Source organism: Abramis brama (assembly GCF_963993115.1).
Source record: "Abramis brama genome assembly, chromosome: 22".
In the NCBI taxonomy this organism is placed as follows: domain Eukaryota; kingdom Metazoa; phylum Chordata; class Actinopteri; order Cypriniformes; family Leuciscidae; genus Abramis; species Abramis brama.
The window spans coordinates 7,628,119-7,649,389 of NC_139984.1; the positions used below are offsets into that span (position 1 = coordinate 7,628,119).

The 21,271-nt window shown below is 40.9% G+C and overlaps 1 protein-coding gene across 1 annotated transcript; it reads left to right on the top strand.

The window, feature by feature from the left end:
* Positions 1–1,034: 1,034 nt before the first annotated feature.
* LOC311073151 (cadherin-like protein 26) lies at positions 1,035–18,687 on the top strand (the record flags this gene model as incomplete). Its single annotated transcript, XM_084098634.1, has 12 exons — positions 1,035–1,109; positions 1,276–1,446; positions 5,869–5,985; positions 6,129–6,284; positions 8,349–8,480; positions 8,607–8,789; positions 9,069–9,388; positions 9,503–9,645; positions 10,432–10,656; positions 10,899–11,120; positions 15,508–15,626; positions 16,409–18,687. The coding sequence occupies 12 exons, from the start codon at positions 1,035–1,037 to the stop codon at positions 16,568–16,570; spliced, it is 2,025 nt and encodes a 674-aa protein (XP_083954760.1). The 3' UTR covers positions 16,571–18,687.
* Between the last annotated feature and the right edge of the window lie 2,584 nt (positions 18,688–21,271).

The following is a 21,271-nucleotide window of genomic DNA, read 5'->3' on the forward strand; positions in this document are numbered from 1 at the left end:
ATTGCAAACAAGTTCTATAGAAACTGTGTATTGAATCAATATCTACAGAAATCTATAGGTGCACCAAATGATTCATTGATTAACCATTAAGATCAGTTGGATTAAATAGACAAATGTATTAAACTCAAGAAGAGATGCAAAGCAAAAGTTTGATAGTAAGAGCTTTATGAAAGGCAGTTACTGTGAATGAAACATTTATGTAGATGAAACACTTATTTTGTGTTGTGAAAAGGATACTTTGATTTTGTGTATTGTACTTACACAATTGAAAACATGATGAAATGTTTGAAAAAAGTGCACTTTTGATGATCTGTTGTGATATTAGCACTAAGAGTTTTGAAAATGTACACCTAACTTGTGAAAATAGTACCAAAGCAAATAAAAAAAACTAATAAAGAATCCTTTATGCAACATCATTTACTCTTCACAAGTTCTCCTTTGGTGCAAATTATATTTTAATTACCCTGACTATGGCAATAAACAAAATGATTTGAATAAGCTTGTCAGAATCTTCTCAGCAAAATGTTTATATTTAAAGTAATCAAAGCGATTTGGGGACTGCTTTACAAATTTAAAACCATCTACAGTTTACAAAAATCAAAGTTGTAAATAAAACAAAGATTATTGGTGTTACATCTTTGGTTGAAGCAGAGGAGGAAGCAGGATCCACGTGCAGTAGTCTTTTATTAAATAACCTCAAAATTTAACATACAAGCACAAACTCAGGACTAAGACTCGGGGAACAGAACAACCGCAATGGTGCAACAATAAACAAGAACTGACCAAGACTGAACTAAACACAGGGCTTAAATACAGACAGACAAGCTAAACAAGATAACAAGGGGGCGTGGCTAATCAGAAACACCTGGGGAGACTAATCAACATAACAGGGAACTGATGAACACGGGACAGGACAGAGGAACACAGATATAAATCATTACATAACCCCCCCTCTATGGGCGGCTCCCGACGCCCATCAAAACAAAAACAATAGTTCAGGAGGGTGGTGGAGAGGAGGCGGACCTGGGGGCGGGATGGAGGGCCCGGCCCGTGGAGCGGCAAAAGACCTGGAGTCTGTGGCAGGACGGGAGGCCAGGACGGATCCGGCTGTGCAGGCGGCCAGGGCGGATCCGGCTGTGCAGGCGGCCAGGGCGGAGAGGACCCTTCGGGTGGCCACGGCGGAGAGGACCCTTCGGGTGGCCACGGCGGTGAAGGCTTATTGCCCCCCCCAAAAAATTTTTCTTGGGGAGGTTAACGGACTTGGGCTCCGGGTAGGAGGAGTCCAGTGGCAAGGGCGTGTCAGGGCTGGACGAGGTCTGCGGCGAGGGCGTGTCAGGGCTGGACGAGGTCTGCGACGAGGGCGTGTCAGGGCTGGACGAGGTCTGCGACGAGGGCGTGTCAGGGCTGGACGAGGTCTGCGACGAGGGCGTGTCAGGGATGGACGAGGTCTGCGACGAGGGCAGGTCAGAGCTGGGCTGGACGAGGTCTGCGACGAGGGCAGGTCAGAGCTGGGCGTGACCAGCGGCGAAGAGGGCTCTGAGCTGGACGGGACCAGCGACGAAGGAAACTCTGGGATGGACGGAACCAGCGGCGAAGGAAGCTCTGGCTCGGCAGGACTGACGTGAAGCTCTGGCTCTGGCTCGGCAGGACTGACGTGAAGCTCTGGCTCTGGCTCGGCAGGACTGACGTGAAGCTCTGGCTCTGGCTCGGCAGGACTGACGTGAAGCTCTGGCTCTGGCTCGGCAGGACTGACGTGAAGCTCTGGCTCTGGCTCGGCAGGACTGACGTGAAGCTCTGGCACTGCCTCGGCAGGACTGACGTGAAGCTCTGGCTCTGGCTCGGCAGGACTGACGTGAAGCTCTGGCTCTGGCTCGGCAGGACTGACGTGAAGCTCTGGCTCTGGCTCGGCAGGACTGACGTGAAGCTCTGGCTCTGGCTCGGCAGGACTGACGTGAAGCTCTGGCTCTGGCTCGGCAGGACTGACGTGAAGCTCTGGCTCTGGCTCGGCAGGACTGACGTGAAGCTCTGGCTCTGGCTCGGCAGGACTGACGTGAAGCTCTGGCTCTGGCTCGGCAGGACTGACGTGAAGCTCTGGCTCTGGCTCGGCAGGACTGACGTGAAGCTCTGGCTCTGGCTCGGCAGGACTGACGTGAAGCTCTGGCTCTGGCTCGGCAGGACTGACGTGAAGCTCTGGCTCTGGCTCGGCAGGACTGACGTGAAGCTCTGGCTCTGGCTCGGCAGGACTGACGTGAAGCTCTGGCTCTGGCTCGGCAGGACTGACGTGAAGCTCTGGCTCTGGCTCGGCAGGACTGACGTGAAGCTCTGGCTCTGGCTCGGCAGGACTGACGTGAAGCTCTGGCTCTGGCTCGGCAGGACTGACGTGAAGCTCTGGCTCTGGCTCGGCAGGACTGACGTGAAGCTCTGGCTCTGGCTCGGCAGGACTGACGTGAAGCTCTGGCTCTGGCTCGGCAGGACTGACGTGAAGCTCTGGCTCTGGCTCGGCAGGACTGACGTGAAGCTCTGGCTCTGGCTCGGCAGGACTGACGTGAAGCTCTGGCTCTGGCTCGGCAGGACTGACGTGAAGCTCTGGCTCTGGCTCGGCAGGACTGACGTGAAGCTCTGGCTCTGGCTCGGCAGGACTGGCGTGAAGCTCTGGCTCTGGCTCGGCAGGACTGGCGTGAAGTGCAGGCTCGGCAGGACTGGCGTGAAGTGCAGGCTCGGCAGGACTGGCGTGAACCGTCTCTGGATCGGCAGAAGTGACGTGAACCATCTCCGGATCGGCAGAAGTGACGTGAACTGTCTCCGGATCGGCAGAAGTGACATGAAGCTCTGGCTCAGGCACTGCAGGGCTGACGTGAAGAGGCTGAGGCTCTGGTGTGAATGCACTGGCGAGCGGTGTGAGCACTGGAGTTGCCAATATTAACGTGGGCATGATGTGAATTGGCTCAGGCTTAGCAGGTATTGTGGGATTGCAGAGCTCCTTGTCCACATAACCCACAGTAAAGGACGATTCACTCAAAGAGAAAGCATAGTCAATAAATCCTGCTAGTGAGCCTCGAGGACCATCACTAACCAGTTTGGCTTGGTAATAATCATTGAGGCCATGACAAAAAAAAAAAAAAACAATAAGTGCAAAATCTGGAAAGTCAGTGAAGTATGCAAGGTTGAGGAAATCTCAGGTGTGGTCATCAAGTGGTCGGTTACCTTGACGGAGTCAAATGAGGCGTATTGCTGGATCCATAATTTGGTCAGTTCTTCTGTTACATCTTTGGTTGAAGCAGAGGAGGAAGCAGGATCCACGTGCAGTAGTCTTTTATTAAATAACCTCAAAATTTAACATATACAAGCACAAACTCAGGACTAAGACTCGGGGAACAGAACAACCGCAATGGTGCAACAATAAACAAGAACTGACCAAGACTGAACTAAACACAGGGCTTAAATACACAGACAGACAAGCTAAACAAGATAACAAGGGGGCGTGGCTAATCAGAAACACCTGGGGAGACTAATCAACATAACAGGGAACTGATGAACACGGGACAGGACAGAGGAACACAGATATAAATCATTACAATTGGAGTATGTTTTACAAGAAAATACTATTTCAGTATTCTTAACTTAAATTCACATTTAATTCAATGTTACTTGCCGTTTCTTGGTAATTGTTTGTGAAATTTACTAGCAATTTTGGAGTCAAGTCAAGTCACCTTTATTTATATAGCGCTTTTTACAATACAGATTGTATCAAAGCAGCTTCACAGTGATAACATGAAAATAATACAACAAAGTTTGTTTCTAGAAGACAATTGCGTCATTGTCCACCCTAAGTAAGGCAGATCAATAATATTGTTGAATATTAAATGTCCCCAACTAAGCAAGCCAAAAGTCAAGGTGACAGTGGCAAGGAACCAAAACTCCATCAGGTGACAGAATGGAGAAAAAAAAACTTTGGGAGAACCCAGGCTCAGTCGAGGGCCAGTTCTCCTCTGGCCAACGAGCGAACAATGTATGATTATGAGTGAATATTGTTGCAAAGTAAATCCTCACCAATTTATTACAGTGTTTCTATTCCACAAAAACATTTGAATTTGTTTCTTTGACTTTCACACAACATTACGATCTTAAGTCACAGGAACAATCCTCCTCGAGCAACCTTGGGTTATTGGCTTTTTTCAAGGAGAAGAATGTGGTAGTTCAAAGTTTGTTTCTTGAGGCCTTTAAACCTTTTCAAACCAAGCCATTTTGGGCAATAACCCACATTTTTAGCTGCTAGACTAAATCACCCCTCTATTAAGAATCACACTGACTTACTACTAAAATGAGAATCTCCTACATGCAAAATAACAATAATGTCTAGTCTGGTGAAGATGAATAAGATTCCCAAAAGGTTGAAATAACAATATTAATTATAAAATAAAACAAACCCAGGTAATCCACAAAGGAAACAGATAACTGAAGAAAGACAAACTAAGGCCCTGTCCCAAATGGCACACTTCATATGCACTTTCGGTCTTGTGGACTTACAATGGCTGCCCAATGCGCGTGTCCGTTAAGTCCGCGAGACCGTAGAGTGTCCCATTTGTCATTTTAGGTCTCAGAAGGGTGCTCGCGAGCGCTTTTGCCGAGCCCGCACATATCCTTTTCACAATACAAAATAACTGTTTCATCTAAATGTTTCATTCACAGTAGCTGCCTTTCATAAAGCCATTACTATCAAACTTTTGAGAACTTTTTACTTACACTACATTAGTTATGTGGTGTAAGTGTATTTTCTAATGTGGCAACTGTAGTCTGTATTACTGTAATTATTTCAGCAACAAGGGTGAATTGAAACATGCATCTTGAATTGTTTGCTGTTGAATGAACTGATTGTTAAAAGTACTAAACTGAAAGAAGATCATACTGTTGTGTTTTGGTGATTAAACCAAATGTTCTCTTTACATATTACAATAATCTGGTGTTTGAAACTATGGTTATGTGGACTGAAAAGTCTATAACTGTAATGAAAGCATGGGATCAGGTTATGAAAGAATGACCTGCTGTTACAAGTGTTATCAGTTTGGATTTTTGTACTAAGAGTTTTGAAAATGTACACCTTACTTAATAAACCTTACTGAATAAAAAAACCTGATCAGATTCCAAAAATGAAATCCTTGTAGAGGATTAGATTATATGGCATTTTAAAATACTAGTTACTTTTTTACTGGTTTTACCGAATAAACACAGAACGGCCACTAGTCAGGCGAGTATAATTAAATGGACTTTTGAGAGACCGAAAAAAAATATATAAATAAATAAAAATAAAATATACTTTTTTGTAGTTAGTGCTTCATTTTGATCGTTTTAATTTTAAAATGTTTTATTTCTTTTAATTTAACATTTTTAAGATTTGTTTTGTTATTAACTTTTCATCAGTTTACGAACCCCCTGCAGTTTCTTCACAAACCCTAGTTTGGGAAACCCTGAAATAATGTAATGTTTAATGCACCTAATGTTGTTGAAAACAGAAAATGTAATAATTTTTCTTTCTCTTTCTCTTTGTATTTTTTTTTTTTTTTTTTATCAGCATGATAAAGGATTTTACTCAAATCAGTGTGATAAACGAGTTAGGTCCAAAGTAATTTAAAAGTAATCAGATTATATTATGTGTAATGTGATAGATTATGTTACTAACTAAAAAACAAATTTCATGTAATTTGTATTCAGTGATGGACTACAATTTGTAAGTAATCTACCCAGCACTGAAGATAATGAAAATATAGGTAAAATAGGACGTTATGGCCGGAATTCGTGAGATTCACTTATTGACATAACCTTTATAACAACTTTCATAACATTATTTATGACGACTTCTTTTTAACTCAGTTTACCTGGACTGTGTGTGTATGGGCTGACGGGGGAAGACAGAAGCGCGCATGGATCTTTGATTCTTTCACTATTGAGGAAGAAAACCCTGGTCCATTTCCATATATCCTAGGCAAGGTGAGTGGAGTTAGAAAGAGTTACCTGTTTTGTTGTTCAATTCCATTTCATTTTTATAGGGTTTTTCACATTACATATGTGTACAAGTACTGGATTAGCATGATTATGTGAACACTTAAGTGTGCATGTTGTTTGTGTTTCAGATTGGATTGAATGAGACTTATTTAGTCAGATTCCAGCTAAAAGGTCAGGGTGTGGATTTAGAGCCAAAGGGTATTCTCAATATTGATAAAGAAGGTAATGTTTTAGTATATGGAAAGGTGGACTTTGAAAATAAACAAGGAATTAAAGTTCTCAGAGTAAGTACTCCCTAATAAACAAATCGCATTGAAATTCATGTAAATGCACTGCAAAAAAGGCTTGTATATTGACATGCGCTGGACTCAATTACAGTTGACATTTGAAGCAAAAAACAAATCAAACAATGAAGTGGAGACAAGGCTCGGGGTTCATATCCAGATATTGGACATAAATGATCATGCTCCAAAATTTCAGCAGTCGGTCTATCAAGTGACTGTGGATGAGTCACATTCTCAAGGTAACCCAGTTTAGTTTGCCCTTCACTAATTTATTTATGAAATTGTAAAATTAAATGATTAGTTCACCCACAATAAGGCATTTGACATTTTTTTAATGTCGTTGCAGACCACTATATATATTTTCTATTATATTTTTTTTTATACAATCAAAGTTCAAATTAATTTGAGGCATTGTAACTTATTATTTCAGTTATTACAAGATATGAGAGCAAGATTTTTAATGAATAGCCTAAACAACTTATTTTGGTCGGATTCTCACGCCCAGCTATTGTTAAAGATACTTATTATAAACTGTAAAGTTCTATTATAAGTGCAATGGCCATGGATATTAAACAGATAGGATTGGATTTTGTAATACAGCAGTAAAAACAGCATACAGGTTTGAAACAACATAAGGGTGAATAAATAAGGACTGGGTGAAATATTCTTAAAGGGATACTTCACCTCTGGGAACATGAATGTGTATTTAAAATAGGTCATTTAAGTAGAAAAAATGTGAAGAAATGTTTTAATTTGGAGCTTTCTAGACTGAGAAAAGCCAGAAAATGTATTTTTGGCTTATGTGGATGAAAGACAACAACTCCCAGAATGCACTTGCTTCGCTGCCTTAGGAGGCCACGCCTACCGGTAAGAGTGCGCAGTTGAAAACAACAAGGCTAGCCTACGTGATGAGTTTGCCAGGGATTTCGAGATCGCCCAAAATGTCCGGGATTCGGCTTTTGCGTTCTACAGTCGCCATTCATTCATTATGTTTACTGTGGCGAGCAGGACGAGGCTGACGGCCGCGGGAGAACGGCGCGAGGCCGGTGGCGTCATTACTGAGACTCACGGAGGAGCAGGAATTTTCTTAGCAATGGTAAAACGCACATCAACCGATCACTTGTTTAGCGTTCATGTAAACACTACATTCAGATTCACCAATCGGAATGAATTCAGTTAGATTGAAACAAAAGGTGTGCATGTAAACAATGAATGGCGACCGCAGAAAGCAAAAGCTGAATCCCGTACATTTTGAACGATCTCGCCCGCTGGACAAGTCCGGGAAAAGGAGGATGGTAACCCCTACTTACTCAGCTTTCTCCTACTATTCAGCTTTCTCCACAGAACAAGAGCCTGCTAGCTTAGCTTCCAAAGAAAGACGGCGGACTGTGTGTACATTCTGTGAGTGAGAGCCCTCCCTCTATGGGTGGGTTGAAAACATGCGGAACAACGCCATCTACTGGCTGTAGTCTTTAGCCTCTGGCCAGAAAATCCTCCAATGACGCAAAATGAAGATTTTTGCATCATCGGAGGATTTTTTCCAGACAAAAAATACATAAATCTCTCGTCTCAGGGGGATATGAGGGTGGAAAGCATGGTAATTCGAAAATACTACAGGTTTTCTACTAATACAAAGCTTAATGCTAAATCCTGAAGTATCCCTTTAAATATTGAATAAATTCTTTGAGGGTGAAAAACTTACTTTACATTCATCTAGCACTTTTTTTCTAGGTGAAACAGTAGTGACAGTACTGGCATCTGATGAAGATGATTCAACAACAAACAATGGAACATTTGATTTAACGATCAAGTCTGTCACACCAACACCAGATAATGTTAAATTTTATATTCAGCAGCAAAAAGACACAAATCAGCTCCAGCAACAATTCGGGGCAATTTATTTTAATGGGTGTTTGAACTATGAGGTAAGAAACTCATTTCATTCATTGGTAATAATATGCAACTTTTGTACCTTTACCTGTTTGGCATGCATTGCTTTATGTGCTTTATAAATATTTCACCATTCCTACACAAGAAATCTTCTACTAAATTAATCTTTTCCAGAAAGCTCAGAAATATACAATCCTGGTTGAAGCAAAGGACAAGGGGGAAAAGATACAATTATCAAGTACAAGTACAGTGATAATCAATATTTTGGACAAAAACAACAATCTTCCAGAGTTCTCTGGCAAAACAGTAGGTTTCATATTGGACTGGAAGTTTCCAAGTTTTGATGCTTGTTATTTTTGTTTTATTTTTTATTTTTTTATGGTAAGCATATTGTTCTATAAAACCCAACCAAATATTTGACTTGTGTTTCAGGGACCTGGGAAGGTCAAGGAGCGAGAAACTGGGGTTGAAGTTCTACGACTGCAAGTAACAGACAAAGACACCCGTGGTTCAGAAGCCTGGAAAGCCAAATACACTATCCATGGAGATAAAAAAGAGCAGTTCAAAATTGAAACAGACCCTAAAACAAATGAGGGGATTTTAACAGTTGTTAAGGTAGGCATATGATTGACATTTTTATTGTGTAAGTCAGCGTGCCCAAAGGTTGAGTCAGTGTTGCTGGTTTAGGCTGGTTATGATGCTCAAACAAACAGAGAAAATGTTTTGATTGTGCCAGAACCAGTTTGCACTGAAATGCCTTGTCGTTATATTGTTGCCTCTGCTGGGATTGGAGCTATTAAGACATTAAAAAAACATATGAAAATATGTATGCATGCATTCATGTTGACACTTCTCTGAACTCTCTTTATTTTTCATCTCATTCCAAACACCTAGCAAATGGACTACGAGGAGCAAACAAACCAAAATCTATCCATCAGTGTGCAGAACGAACTTCCTTACTTTTCATGTAAGGTCAAAAAGCAAGTAGAGAATGCCAAGTGGGAGATCGACGTTATACCCCAAAACTCTGGCATGAGTGTTGAAAACCTCTATAATACCATTCCAGTGACCATTTATGTTGAAGATGTCAATGACCCTCCGGTATTTATACCCCCTGTTAAACACGTTCACATAATGGAGAACATAGCAGCAGGAACAAGTCTCACAACCTTCACTGCTAAAGACATGGATGGAAGCCATATAAACACATTTAAGTATGAGAAGCTAATAATATGTGTAAAACTAATGCCACTGTAGTTTATTGGAGGTACAGGATCACATATACTGTAAACACAGCTGAATTCATCTGGCGTTTGTTTGGTTCTCAGATTTGTTAAAGGTGAAGATATTGATGGATGGATAACTGTTGATGCAAAGACTGGACGAGTATCCACGAATAAAATTCTGGACAGAGAGTCGCCATTTGGGATAAACAGCACCTATAGAGCAACCCTATATGCTGTGGATGATGGTAAGATGATGGTTTTTAAAGAAATTAATACTTTTATTCAGCAAAGATGCATTCAATTGATCCAAAGTGACAGTAAATACATTTTTGTTACAAAAGATATCTATTTCAAATAAATGCTGTTCTTTTGAACTTTTCATAAAATAATCCTGAAAAAGTTATCACTGTTTCCACAAAAATATTAGGCAACATAACGGTTTTCAACATTGATAATAATCATAAATGTTTCATATTAGAATGATTTCTGAAGGATCATGTGACACTGAAGACTGGAGTAATGATGCTGCAATTACAGCTTTGCATCACATGGATAAATTGGAATATTACTGCACAATGCTACTGCTTTTACTGTATTTCTGATCGAATAAACGTAGCCTTGGTGAGCATAACAGACTTAAGAGAAATCTGACTGACCACAAATTTTTTAACAGTAGTGTACTTCTAACTATTATAGATATTCTCATATTCTGAAGTATACCTGGACAAAGAAGTTATTTTACTTTATTTACAAACTTATTTACAAATTAAATTTAATTAAGTAATTAACCACACAGGGTCCAACATTAACATCTGTTTAGCGGAAAATGCATGAAAAAAATTAGTTAGCCAGTTAGTCTTGTGTAACCAGACTTACGATAATGGCATAAAGTCAGTGTCAGAAATGTTAGGGTGATAAAACTGTCCTCTTATCATAAAGAAGAAAGCTAAACTCATGAATGATCATGGATGGCATTATCATGTTTTGTACTCCAAATGAATTTCTGTTTACCCCATGTCTCCGATTGGCAGGTGTCCCACCGCTGACAGCCACTGGAACTCTATTTATTCACCTGAATGATCAAAATGATAACGTACCAATGCTGGAAGTGAACACAGTCAACATGTGCCTGGATACAGAGCCCACAGTGGCCAATATCACAGCTGTAGACCTGGACCTTCATCCATACAGTTCACCTTTCCACTATGAGCTTTTAGAAGATGTTAAGGACAAATGGAGAGTTGAACCAACCTATGGTAATGTCACCTTCTACTTCACTCATCCCAGTCCACCCTACACAATTTCTCACTTAATGTCCTATTTCAATCTGGAAAACACATCACAGAAGAAAAATAAGTTATGAACAGTGTTATGTTATGTTACTCTAGGCAAATAATGCCAGAGATCTCTTAGAAAGACAGCACTCTTCCACCACCTCTTTGAGGTTGTGTTTCTGCATCTTTCAGCAGTAATACTAACACATCTTTTTCTCTTGAAGGCACAACGGTGAGTCTTGTAAAAGAACACAGTGTGTATTCAGGTCATCACCTCCTCCAGATCAAAATATCAGACCAGCAGGGATTGTCCTCCATCCAAAACCTGTCGGTCACAGTGTGTAACTGCTCTATCGCTCCCGACTGCCATGTCAGGATGACTCGGATGGCTCAAATGGGACCTGCTGCAGCCTGGATCGTTGTTCTTACAGTTCTGATCTTCATAGGTAATGTAGTGATTTACAATGTTTTGATGGTATTAACAGTCCTAATAGATGATGAAGGATTTTGCAAACAGTTTCATAATACTAAAAACCCATCCTTCTGTACAAGTCAATCCAACCATTAAAGGAGTGGTAAAACAACAAAAAATTATGTGGAAACCTATTGAAACCGGTTTTTGAATGACATATGCTTTTGAGAATTACATTTTTATTTTATTGTTCCAGACCGCCAAAGATGGTGAATCATAGTGGAAAACTTTGTGCACTAGCGTACACTTATGAGAATCTCATGTTGATCCAGTTACATGTGACTCTAATCAATGACATACCTGTCACGCTTTGGCTGACGAAGCAGACGGACAAAGCTTGATTCCAAAATATGACAAAGCTTTAATGTACACAGGCAGGTGAACAGGACGCAACAGCGTTTATAACATAGACACGAACAATAACCGACAAGGGACTGAACTGAATGGGGAGAATATAAACACAGGGTAAACGAGGGAACTAACCAGGTGGATGAAGGTTAACTAATCAGGCACTAACAAGAACAGGTGCAGACAAGACAAAACATAATTGTGCCTCCAAAAGGCGCGTCCTCGCGCCGTGATGATGACAGAAGTTGATAGGTGTGTTCAACATCGGCTGCGGGTGGATGTAACTGATCGGCGAAAGTTGCCGCGTACAGGCGGGGAGGAGCTGCAAACGGACAGGTGAAGTCGGACACTTTCTGGTTCCCGTAGTGACCGCTCACGTGGTGTTTGCATACTTTACCACAGCTGAAGTGAAATAAATGCAATATTTGCCAAATACACTGATGTTTCAGAGACATTTTCATTCAATACTTAATGTAATATGTAATACTTAGTTCAACATAAGCCTATAGCTACTATCAATGAAGTGGAGTCAACGTTTTTTAATCAGTTTTATTTTGATAAACACAATACAATATAACATTGCGACTACATGATCATTGTCATGCGGTGAATCCGGCCAATCGTGGAACAGCTGTGTCTTCATCAGAGCTCGTGCAGCCGCTCTTGAGAAGCTGCACTGGCTGAGTTCTCCGGCTACTCTCGAATCGCTCTCGCGGTACTTTGATGGCATATGTCACACCAAGGTGGTGCAGACAGTGAGAGGAGCCAGGGTGGAGTCCATACAGAGGGGGCGGACGGAACCCTGGAGCCGATCGGCGGAGGCGGAACCATGGTGAGAGGTGGAGGAACCGGTGGAACCAAGCAGCTGACGGTCCAAGGCGACACCGTAGAACCGGAAGACGGGAGCTGAGCCACTGACCTGCGGGACTGAGGCGGTGACATGGGGACGGATGACCGGGGTGACGATGTGGTGAGGGAGGCCGACGGGGAGGTCAGAGGAAGGGAGGAGTCCAGGGGTGCCAAAGAGGTGCAGGTTGAAGGCCGACCTGGAGTGTCGAGCAAGCCCAGCGGAGCGTCCAGGCAGACGGACCGCGGAGGCGATGAAGGAGTGGTGGGTCGAGGTGAGGGCGATAGGCTGACTGGACGAGGTGGTGGTTTGGGCCTGGAGGCCCGAGGTGTAGTTGGGGACTCGGCCTCTAGCCGAGCTGGTGGCACGGGAGCCCGAGGTGCGGAGGATGAGCTGCACGGAGTGAGCAGTGGTGGCAGAGCCGAGGAGCTACACGACACCAGTGGTGCCAATGGATCCAGGGGGCTGGTCGTGACCAACGATGGAGACGGGAGAAGGACAACAGGCAGTGATACGGGCGGAAGACTTCTGGGCAGGACCAGCGAAGAAGATGAAGTGAGGGTGGGGACTTGGGTAGGAACAGGATCCGCGGACCAAAGGTCTATCAGGTCACAGTCCGCTCCTGGCTCTGCGATGGATTTTCTCACATGCGTCGACTCCGGGGCCCTGAAGTATGCGCCTTGGGCTCATCGGCCGGTGAAGAGAGACTGCTGTTCCGGAGCATCAAGGCCAGGTAACCAAGATAGGGCCTGCTCTGAGGGCAGAGGAGAAGCTGCAGCATGGGTGATTCCATCAAGTTAATTTCTTTGTTGGGTCAGTTTTTCTGTTAAGCTTTGGCTGATGAAGCAGACAGACGAATCTTGATTCCAAAATATGACAAAGCTTTAAAGGACACAAGCAGGTGAATAGGACGCAACAGCGTGTATAATATAGACACGAACAATAACCGACAAGGGACTGAACTGAACAGGGAGAATATATAAACAAGGGTAAATGAGTGAACTAACCTTCACTAGTGGATGAAGGTTAACTAATCAGGGACTAACAAGAACAGGTGCAGACAAGACAGAACATAATTGTGACAATACCGGAATCCATATATGCTACCGTTTATCATGGTCTGCTTTGTCATTCTCACAAAATTATCTTGCTCGATTGTGCACAGATTGTTTGGCAATCCCTGCGGGGTTTTCATCTGCATGGATTAATCTGACTTGAAGGACTCATTGGTTATTCAGGGTCTCTCATCAGGGGAATATCCAACAGTATTAAGGTGAATATTAATAGAACTTATAAGTCAACCAGGGTACTCATTACCATCTTACTGGGTCGCGTGGTGTTTGTATGTGATTTCTAGGCCTAATCTTAAGAACGCTCACTGGTTTACCAGAGTATTGTGTTTGGTTGCGGTGATAACATTTGGACCTCCCTGTCAAGTGGCAATTCTTGTTTCTTGTTCCTTCTAATACATGTGTTTATGTATATAAGAGAACTGCCCCTCACCACCGTTGATGCCGCAGGGTCTGTGACAGTCAATTTTTCATTCTCTCATATACAACATTGGAGGGACATTACAAACAATGTGCGTCTCCTCGATACACTAGAAAACGGTTATTGTCATCAAGTCAGTAACAGACCACTGTTATGTACATGTATTGGCCCACAGTAGTTTGGGACCTTTGCCAAGCTCTTGCTTCAGATCCACCCCAGGGGCTTCCATTCAAAATACTTTCTTGTTCAGTAACAGGATGGGAATTTCAGACGAATCCTCAGCCTCAGATGCTTGAACAGTCACCTCAAACATCTACCTTTCTGCATGTTATGTCATGTGACTAAAAATGTAAATGTGCTAGATGTATTGCGTGCTGTTGAACCTGGCATGTGGTTCACCTTCGTAAACCTAAATGATGCATATTTGCACATCCAGACTACATTCAGGCATTCCAGGGCAGAACATACCAATACTGTGCCCTTCCCTTTGGACTTTCTCTCTCCCCATGTGTGATCACACAATGTATTCAGGTGGCATTAGAAGTTACAAATGCAGTGGGACGGCCTGTTGATTCTACACATCGACAAGCAGCCAAAAACAACACACTGCACCTACTGAAGCATGTTGCAGCCTCAGGGCTGAAGATGAATCTGCAGAAAAGCTGTTTGTTCTTCATCAGCCAATGTTTTTTATGGGTATGCACCTGAATTCAATATCAATGAGGGCAACTCACACAGTGAACAAAAGTTTGTAGCAAGGTTCCAAGTTTCCAGAAACCCTACATCGAATTCCTGTGACTGAACTGCTGCCTCAGCAGTCATTCATCTACTGTGGTTACACCTGCAGCCATTTCAATGCTGGTTAATAGCCAGGTGATTGTCAGCCATTCACAGTTGCAGTTTATCTGGCATGGTGTGTAGATGAGGCTGCCTCCCACATGCAGAAAAGTGGAAACCACGGATGCTTTTCTGACAGGATGGGGAGAACTGTTGCAGAATTGTGGCATACAGGGGAGGTTTAGTTCATGGCTGAGGGTATGTCATATCAATCTGTTTGAGTTATGGGTGATATTTCTTACCCTTCATCTTTTCAGACAGGGACTTGCAGGAGGCAGATACTAGTGAAAACAGACAATACCACATTAGTGTTTCTCATCGATCTTCAGCATTGTTGCTTCTTGCAGACAGACACCTCCTGTCAATTAGAGCAATGCACATTCCTGGTCAGAGAAAGAGTGTGGCGGATTCCCTTTCTCGCCGCAGCCTGAGCTCAGTGGATGGGTGGCTCCACAGACCAGTGGTTTGATCAGTTTGGGAGAGATATGGCAGGACATTAACACATTGTTCCCTTTGGTTGAGCAGAATAAAGTACTTGTTCAAGTACAAGCCCTATCTCGCGTGTGGCCAGATCTCCTGCTATATGCTTATCCTCCTCTTCCACCGATCTGGGCGGTCCTGAGACGTGTGCAGGAGAGACAACACAAGCTAATATCCATTTCCGGAGACATTGAAGTTGTGTGTCTGGACCCTGGAGCTCCAGTACTGACTGAATCAATGCAAGATTCTCTGTATGCTACATAAACACTCAACCTTTCCACTATGACTAACCATTTCTGGCAGTCTTCCACTGTTAATCGAACCACGGTTGCACAACAGAAATTCTCTCTTTTTTCAGCAATGTGCTTAATGGTCCTTCTGATCTCCTGCAAGGCAGGAAAAAAAATGATTGAAATGGACGATGGCATTGGTCATCTCATCAAAACAAATACGGAAAATCCAGGAACAGACTGCATGGTAATTTCATCACACAACCCACAGTAGCGGCCCTTCAGTAATATTTTAATTGGTGCATTTTATTCATTTTTAGGCAACACTTTACAACAAGGTTCTATGTGTCAACATTATGTAATAACATGAAATAATGAACAGTTTTTTTACAGCATTTGGTCATTTAATGGTAATTTTTCTTTGCTATTGTTATATACTTTACAATGTATTTTTTTCCTGTGATCAAAGCATCATTACTCCAGTCTTCAGTGTCACATGATCCTTCAGAAATCATTCTAATATGCTGATTTGATTCTCAAGAAACATCAATGCATTGTGAGACATATTTACATTTTATTTATTAATGAAAAGAAAACATTTATTTGAAATAGAAAGATTTTGTAACATTGTAAAGGTCTTTGTCACTTTTGGTCAATTTAATATGTCCTTGCTGAATAAAAGTAGTAATTTCTTTCAAATGAACCCAAAACCTTTGAAAAGTAGATGTACTTGATGTGACATTTTTTGACAAGATTGAAATGATGCATAGTTCTTGTTATTTGAAGAATATAATTACAGTAAGAATATGATATGTGTAAGAAACACTGTAAAATAACATGTTACCACATTAACTTTATAGATTTGTAAATGCTGTAAAAACTATTGTTTATAGTACATGCTACCTATTCATTAACAAATAATAATTAACCAAACCTTATTGTAAAGTGTAAAGTATTGATAAGTGTAACTCATATTTATATAAAACATTAATTGTTGCCTTGAATGAATGTTTTAATTTAAATCATCAGGTTGTCTTCAGAAAGGATCCTTCCAGTATAGGCATTCAGAAAACAGCTTCTTCTAACGTAAATACCAGCTTTAAGTTGTCTACAAATGTAAATTCAAGCCACAAGCTCACATCACGAACTGTGAGTAACAATAAAACTCTTCATGTTTGTCTTTGGGGTTAATTAGAGCATTCTGGGAAATAATCTTTATGTTTCAAAATTATTTCAAACATAAATAATATTGTAACGATCACCAGAACCTCAGCCCTCACCAGAGATGGCCGAGGTTCTGGTATGCCGGCGGCCATCTCTGGTGAGAGAGTAGTCAGGTAACAGGCAGAAGATCGGGGCAGGCAGCAAGAGACAATAATCCAGAGGTAATCCAAGTCAAGACAGGCGGCAAGCAGGCAGAAGTGAGATAACAATCCGAGGTCGGCAACTAGATCAGTAGGATAGGGTAAACGCTCAGAAATTACAGGCCGTGGCAAGGCAATACTTCGCAGTGATCTTCTTCTTCTTCTTTTCGTTTTATGGCAGATTGCAACCATGACTATAAAGGTGCATACCGCCACCTACTGTATAGGAGTATGTAACATGAGACAATATTATCATGACTATATCATTTAAAAAAAAAAAAAAAAAAAAAAAAAAAAAAAATTAGATACTACCTAAATCCTATTATATATTCCTATATTTTTCAAATATTGTACAACTGCTTTCTGTGCATCCTTTACCCCATCTCCTGTTGTGCCTAACAAACCTTCAATATTCCACTTTCTTCCTACCTGATTTATCTTTTGATTTAATCTCATCCTCTCATCCCTATATTTCTTACAATGCAATAATACGTGTTCAACATCTTCCTTGGATCTACATTCTATACATTCATCAGATTGACTTTTACCCATTAAAAACAATGTTTTATTTAAACCTGTGTGATCAAACCTTAGCCTGGTTAAAACACTCTCCTCTCTTCTGTTACTTCTATTCACCCCCTGTGCATTAATAGATTTTTGCAAACTGTAATATTTCCTTCCACTTTTATCCACATCCCACCTGTCCTGCCATTTTTTCATCATTTCTTTTTTGATTATTGCCTTAACGCAGTGATCTTCTTCTTCTTCTTTTCGTTTTATGGCAGATTGCAACCATGACTATAAAGGTGCATACCGCCACCTACTGTATAGGAGTATGTAACATGAGACAATATTATCATGACTATATCATTTAAAAAAAAAAAAAAAAAAAAAAAAAAAAAAAAAATTAGATACTACCTAAATCCTATTATATATTCCTATATTTTTCAAATATTGTACAACTGCTTTCTGTGCATCCTTTACCCCATCTCCTGTTGTGCCTAACAAACCTTCAATATTCCACTTTCTTCCTACCTGATTTATCTTTTGATTTAATCTCATCCTCTCATCCCTATATTTCTTACAATGCAATAATACGTGTTCAACATCTTCCTTGGATCTACATTCTATACATTCATCAGATTGACTTTTACCCATTAAAAACAATGTTTTATTTAAACCTGTGTGATCAAACCTTAGCCTGGTTAAAACACTCTCCTCTCTTCTGTTACTTCTATTCACCCCCTGTGCATTAATAGATTTTTGCAAACTGTAATATTTCCTTCCACTTTTATCCACATCCCACCTGTCCTGCCATTTTTTCATCATTTCTTTTTTGATTATTGCCTTAACGCAGTGATCTTCTTCTTCTTCTTTTCGTTTTATGGCAGATTGCAACCATGACTATAAAGGTGCATACCGCCACCTACTGTATAGGAGTATGTAACATGAGACAATATTATCATGACTATATCATTTAAAAAAAAAAAAAAAAAAAAAAAAAAAAAAAAAAAAATTAGATACTACCTAAATCCTATTATATATTCCTATATTTTTCAAATATTGTACAACTGCTTTCTGTGCATCCTTTACCCCATCTCCTGTTGTGCCTAACAAACCTTCAATATTCCACTTTCTTCCTACCTGATTTATCTTTTGATTTAATCTCATCCTCTCATCCCTATATTTCTTACAATGCAATAATACGTGTTCAACATCTTCCTTGGATCTACATTCTATACATTCATCAGATTGACTTTTACCCATTAAAAACAATGTTTTATTTAAACCTGTGTGATCAAACCTTAGCCTGGTTAAAACACTCTCCTCTCTTCTGTTACTTCTATTCACCCCCTGTGCATTAATAGATTTTTGCAAACTGTAATATTTCCTTCCACTTTTATCCACATCCCACCTGTCCTGCCATTTTTTCATCATTTCTTTTTTGATTATTGCCTTAACGCAGTGATCTTCTGTTTGAGTGTGGTTTATATGGAGTGTCTGAACGAGATGCAGGTGAGTGCGCAATCAGTCCCAGGTATGAAGCATTATGGGAATTGTAGTTTTGTGAAGTGATCAGTCTGGTGTGGAGTGCCCTCTGGTGACTCTCAGAGGCACTCCAGCTGGTGATCGTTACAAATATCATCTAACATTTCTGGAAATGTTTCTGTATGTTATGTTTATGATTAATTGTTTATGAGTAATTCAAACTGAAAAATTAAATGTTTTATTTAAAAAATACAGTTAAAAGCAGTTAAATTTTATTTCTACTCCTTTCAAGTGAAATTCTGCATCCTGTTTTCTATCATATACAGGAGATGTAACTTTTTTTATTTTATTATCTTTTTGCTTCAAAATATCCAGGTGATACATAAAACACAGGAGGCTCCAAAGCTAGACTTCCCCGACCAGATGTTCATACGCTCAATAGATAGGGTGAGTATTACAACCACAGCAAGTTTCCAATGTTTTGGTCATTTCATTGGTTTTGTGATGGACTGTTTCTGCTATGTGTGTTTTCTAGAGTTCCACAAGATCATACAGAGCAAATTTCAGAGTAAGAATGAAGTGACAGTAATAATTAATAACATATGCAAACATCAGCTCAGCTCAGCCTCAATTACATCATAATCTGTGTTTTTTTTAAGCAGCGTTCGAGTATCAGATCAAGTGCTTTTTACGGCAATGCGGCTTACCTGAGCAACAACCTTGCTGTTATCATCAACAAGGTGATGTTATGCTTCTTTCAACATAGACTACTAATCAGAGGATTGGACATGATCTACTCATTCTTTATCATTAATCATTTAGAAGCATTTAGAACCTTTAGATCATAAGAAACGTCCAAATGTTTGACAGGATGGTCAACCATTTTCATTGCGCTTTCCTTCCCCCTTCTTCTCTATAGAAACTACTTGCTCTCCAAACCCGTGATGAGGAGTTTGTTGTTTATGAGCCGCACTGCTACGCAGATGAAGGACAAGCTATGGACAATGCTGAACTGGATGCACTCTCTATTCCAGAGAATGACTTTCATCCAGAGATGCTTATCAATCTGGACAACAGGTTCTGTCAACTAGCAATAATTTCCAGACCTGACCTAATGCAAAGGTAACAGTTATCTCAAGAAGTGTAGCAGATTTTTTGAAAACGAGATACTGAATGAAAACTTGAAATCAAAAATATTGATACAGAATATTGGATGATCAGCGATGCTGAGTCAAACATTCAGGACAAATGGAACGAGGGTCTTCGAAGATTTTTCTACTGTTTAATAGTGTTGATGTTAATGTAAGCTCAGGTTTTGGGTCTTGGGTCAGTGTAGATACATTTTTTGTTGTGACTCTCAGCGCCACGTCTTGTTTTCTTCTGGTGTTTTAACCACTAAGTGTCACAGTTGTGTTCTGTTTAGTTTGTTTTCATTGGACTTGTCTGCCTGTCTTCATGTCGCGTATCATCATCATTATCATTATCTGTATCACCTGGGTTTAGTTCATCATCATCATCATCATCATCATCATCATCGTCTACATCACCTGTGTTCTGTTAATCAGTGTTCATCTGTGTTAGTATTAAGTTCCTTCAGTTCAGTCAGTCTTTGTCTGGTGTTTGATGAGGTAGGAAGTGGATTTCAACGATCTTTGTTTGCAGATGATGGGGCATTGTGGAAAAGAGGCCGTAATACTGGGTATTTATTTAAACAAATGCAGTGTGCTTTGAATAAGGTGCAGGCTTGGAGTGATAAGTGGGGCTTTAGGCTATCATTGACAAAAACAAAGTATATGGTTTTTGGCAGGAAGAGGAATATAGAAAGTCTAGGTCTTAAGTTGTATGGGGAATCTCTTGAAAAAGTTAGGGTCTTCAAGTTTCTTGGGGTCTGGGTAGATGAAAAGTTAACATATAAAGAACATGTATGTAGAATGGTGAGTAAATGTGGAAAGGTTATTAATATTTTGAGGTGTTTGGTGGGATGCTCTTGGGGTGCAGACAGGAATCTTATGCTGATGATTTATAAAGCTATGATAAGATCAGTTTTTGATTATGGGTGTCTTGCATATGGATCAGCAGCTAGGTCCACACTTAGTAAGTTAGATGTGGTTCAATCTAGGGCTTTGAGGATATGTACTGGGGCATTCCGGACAACGCCGATTCTGTCGCTGCTGGTGGAAGCAGGGGAAGTTCCGCTGAGGCTGCGACGTGCAAAATTGGCATTAAATTATTTCGTTAAAATTAAAAGCTCTGGGTCAGCTCTTCCTTCATTCTCTTTGTTAGCAGAGTGTTGGGAGTTTAGGAAGGGTGAGAGTAGACTTAATAGATTTAGTGTTTTACATTCTGTTAAGACATATGCAGAGGAGCTTAAGCTTAATGAAAGGAAAATGGTGCCTTCTGTCTATTGGCCATCTATCCCTCATTGGTTATTGCCTGAGGCTGATGTAGATATATCTATTAAAAATGTAATAAAGGAAGGAAGTGTAGGAAATGTTGCTTCCTATGTACAGGAGCATCTTAGGAATTTATGGAATAGCTA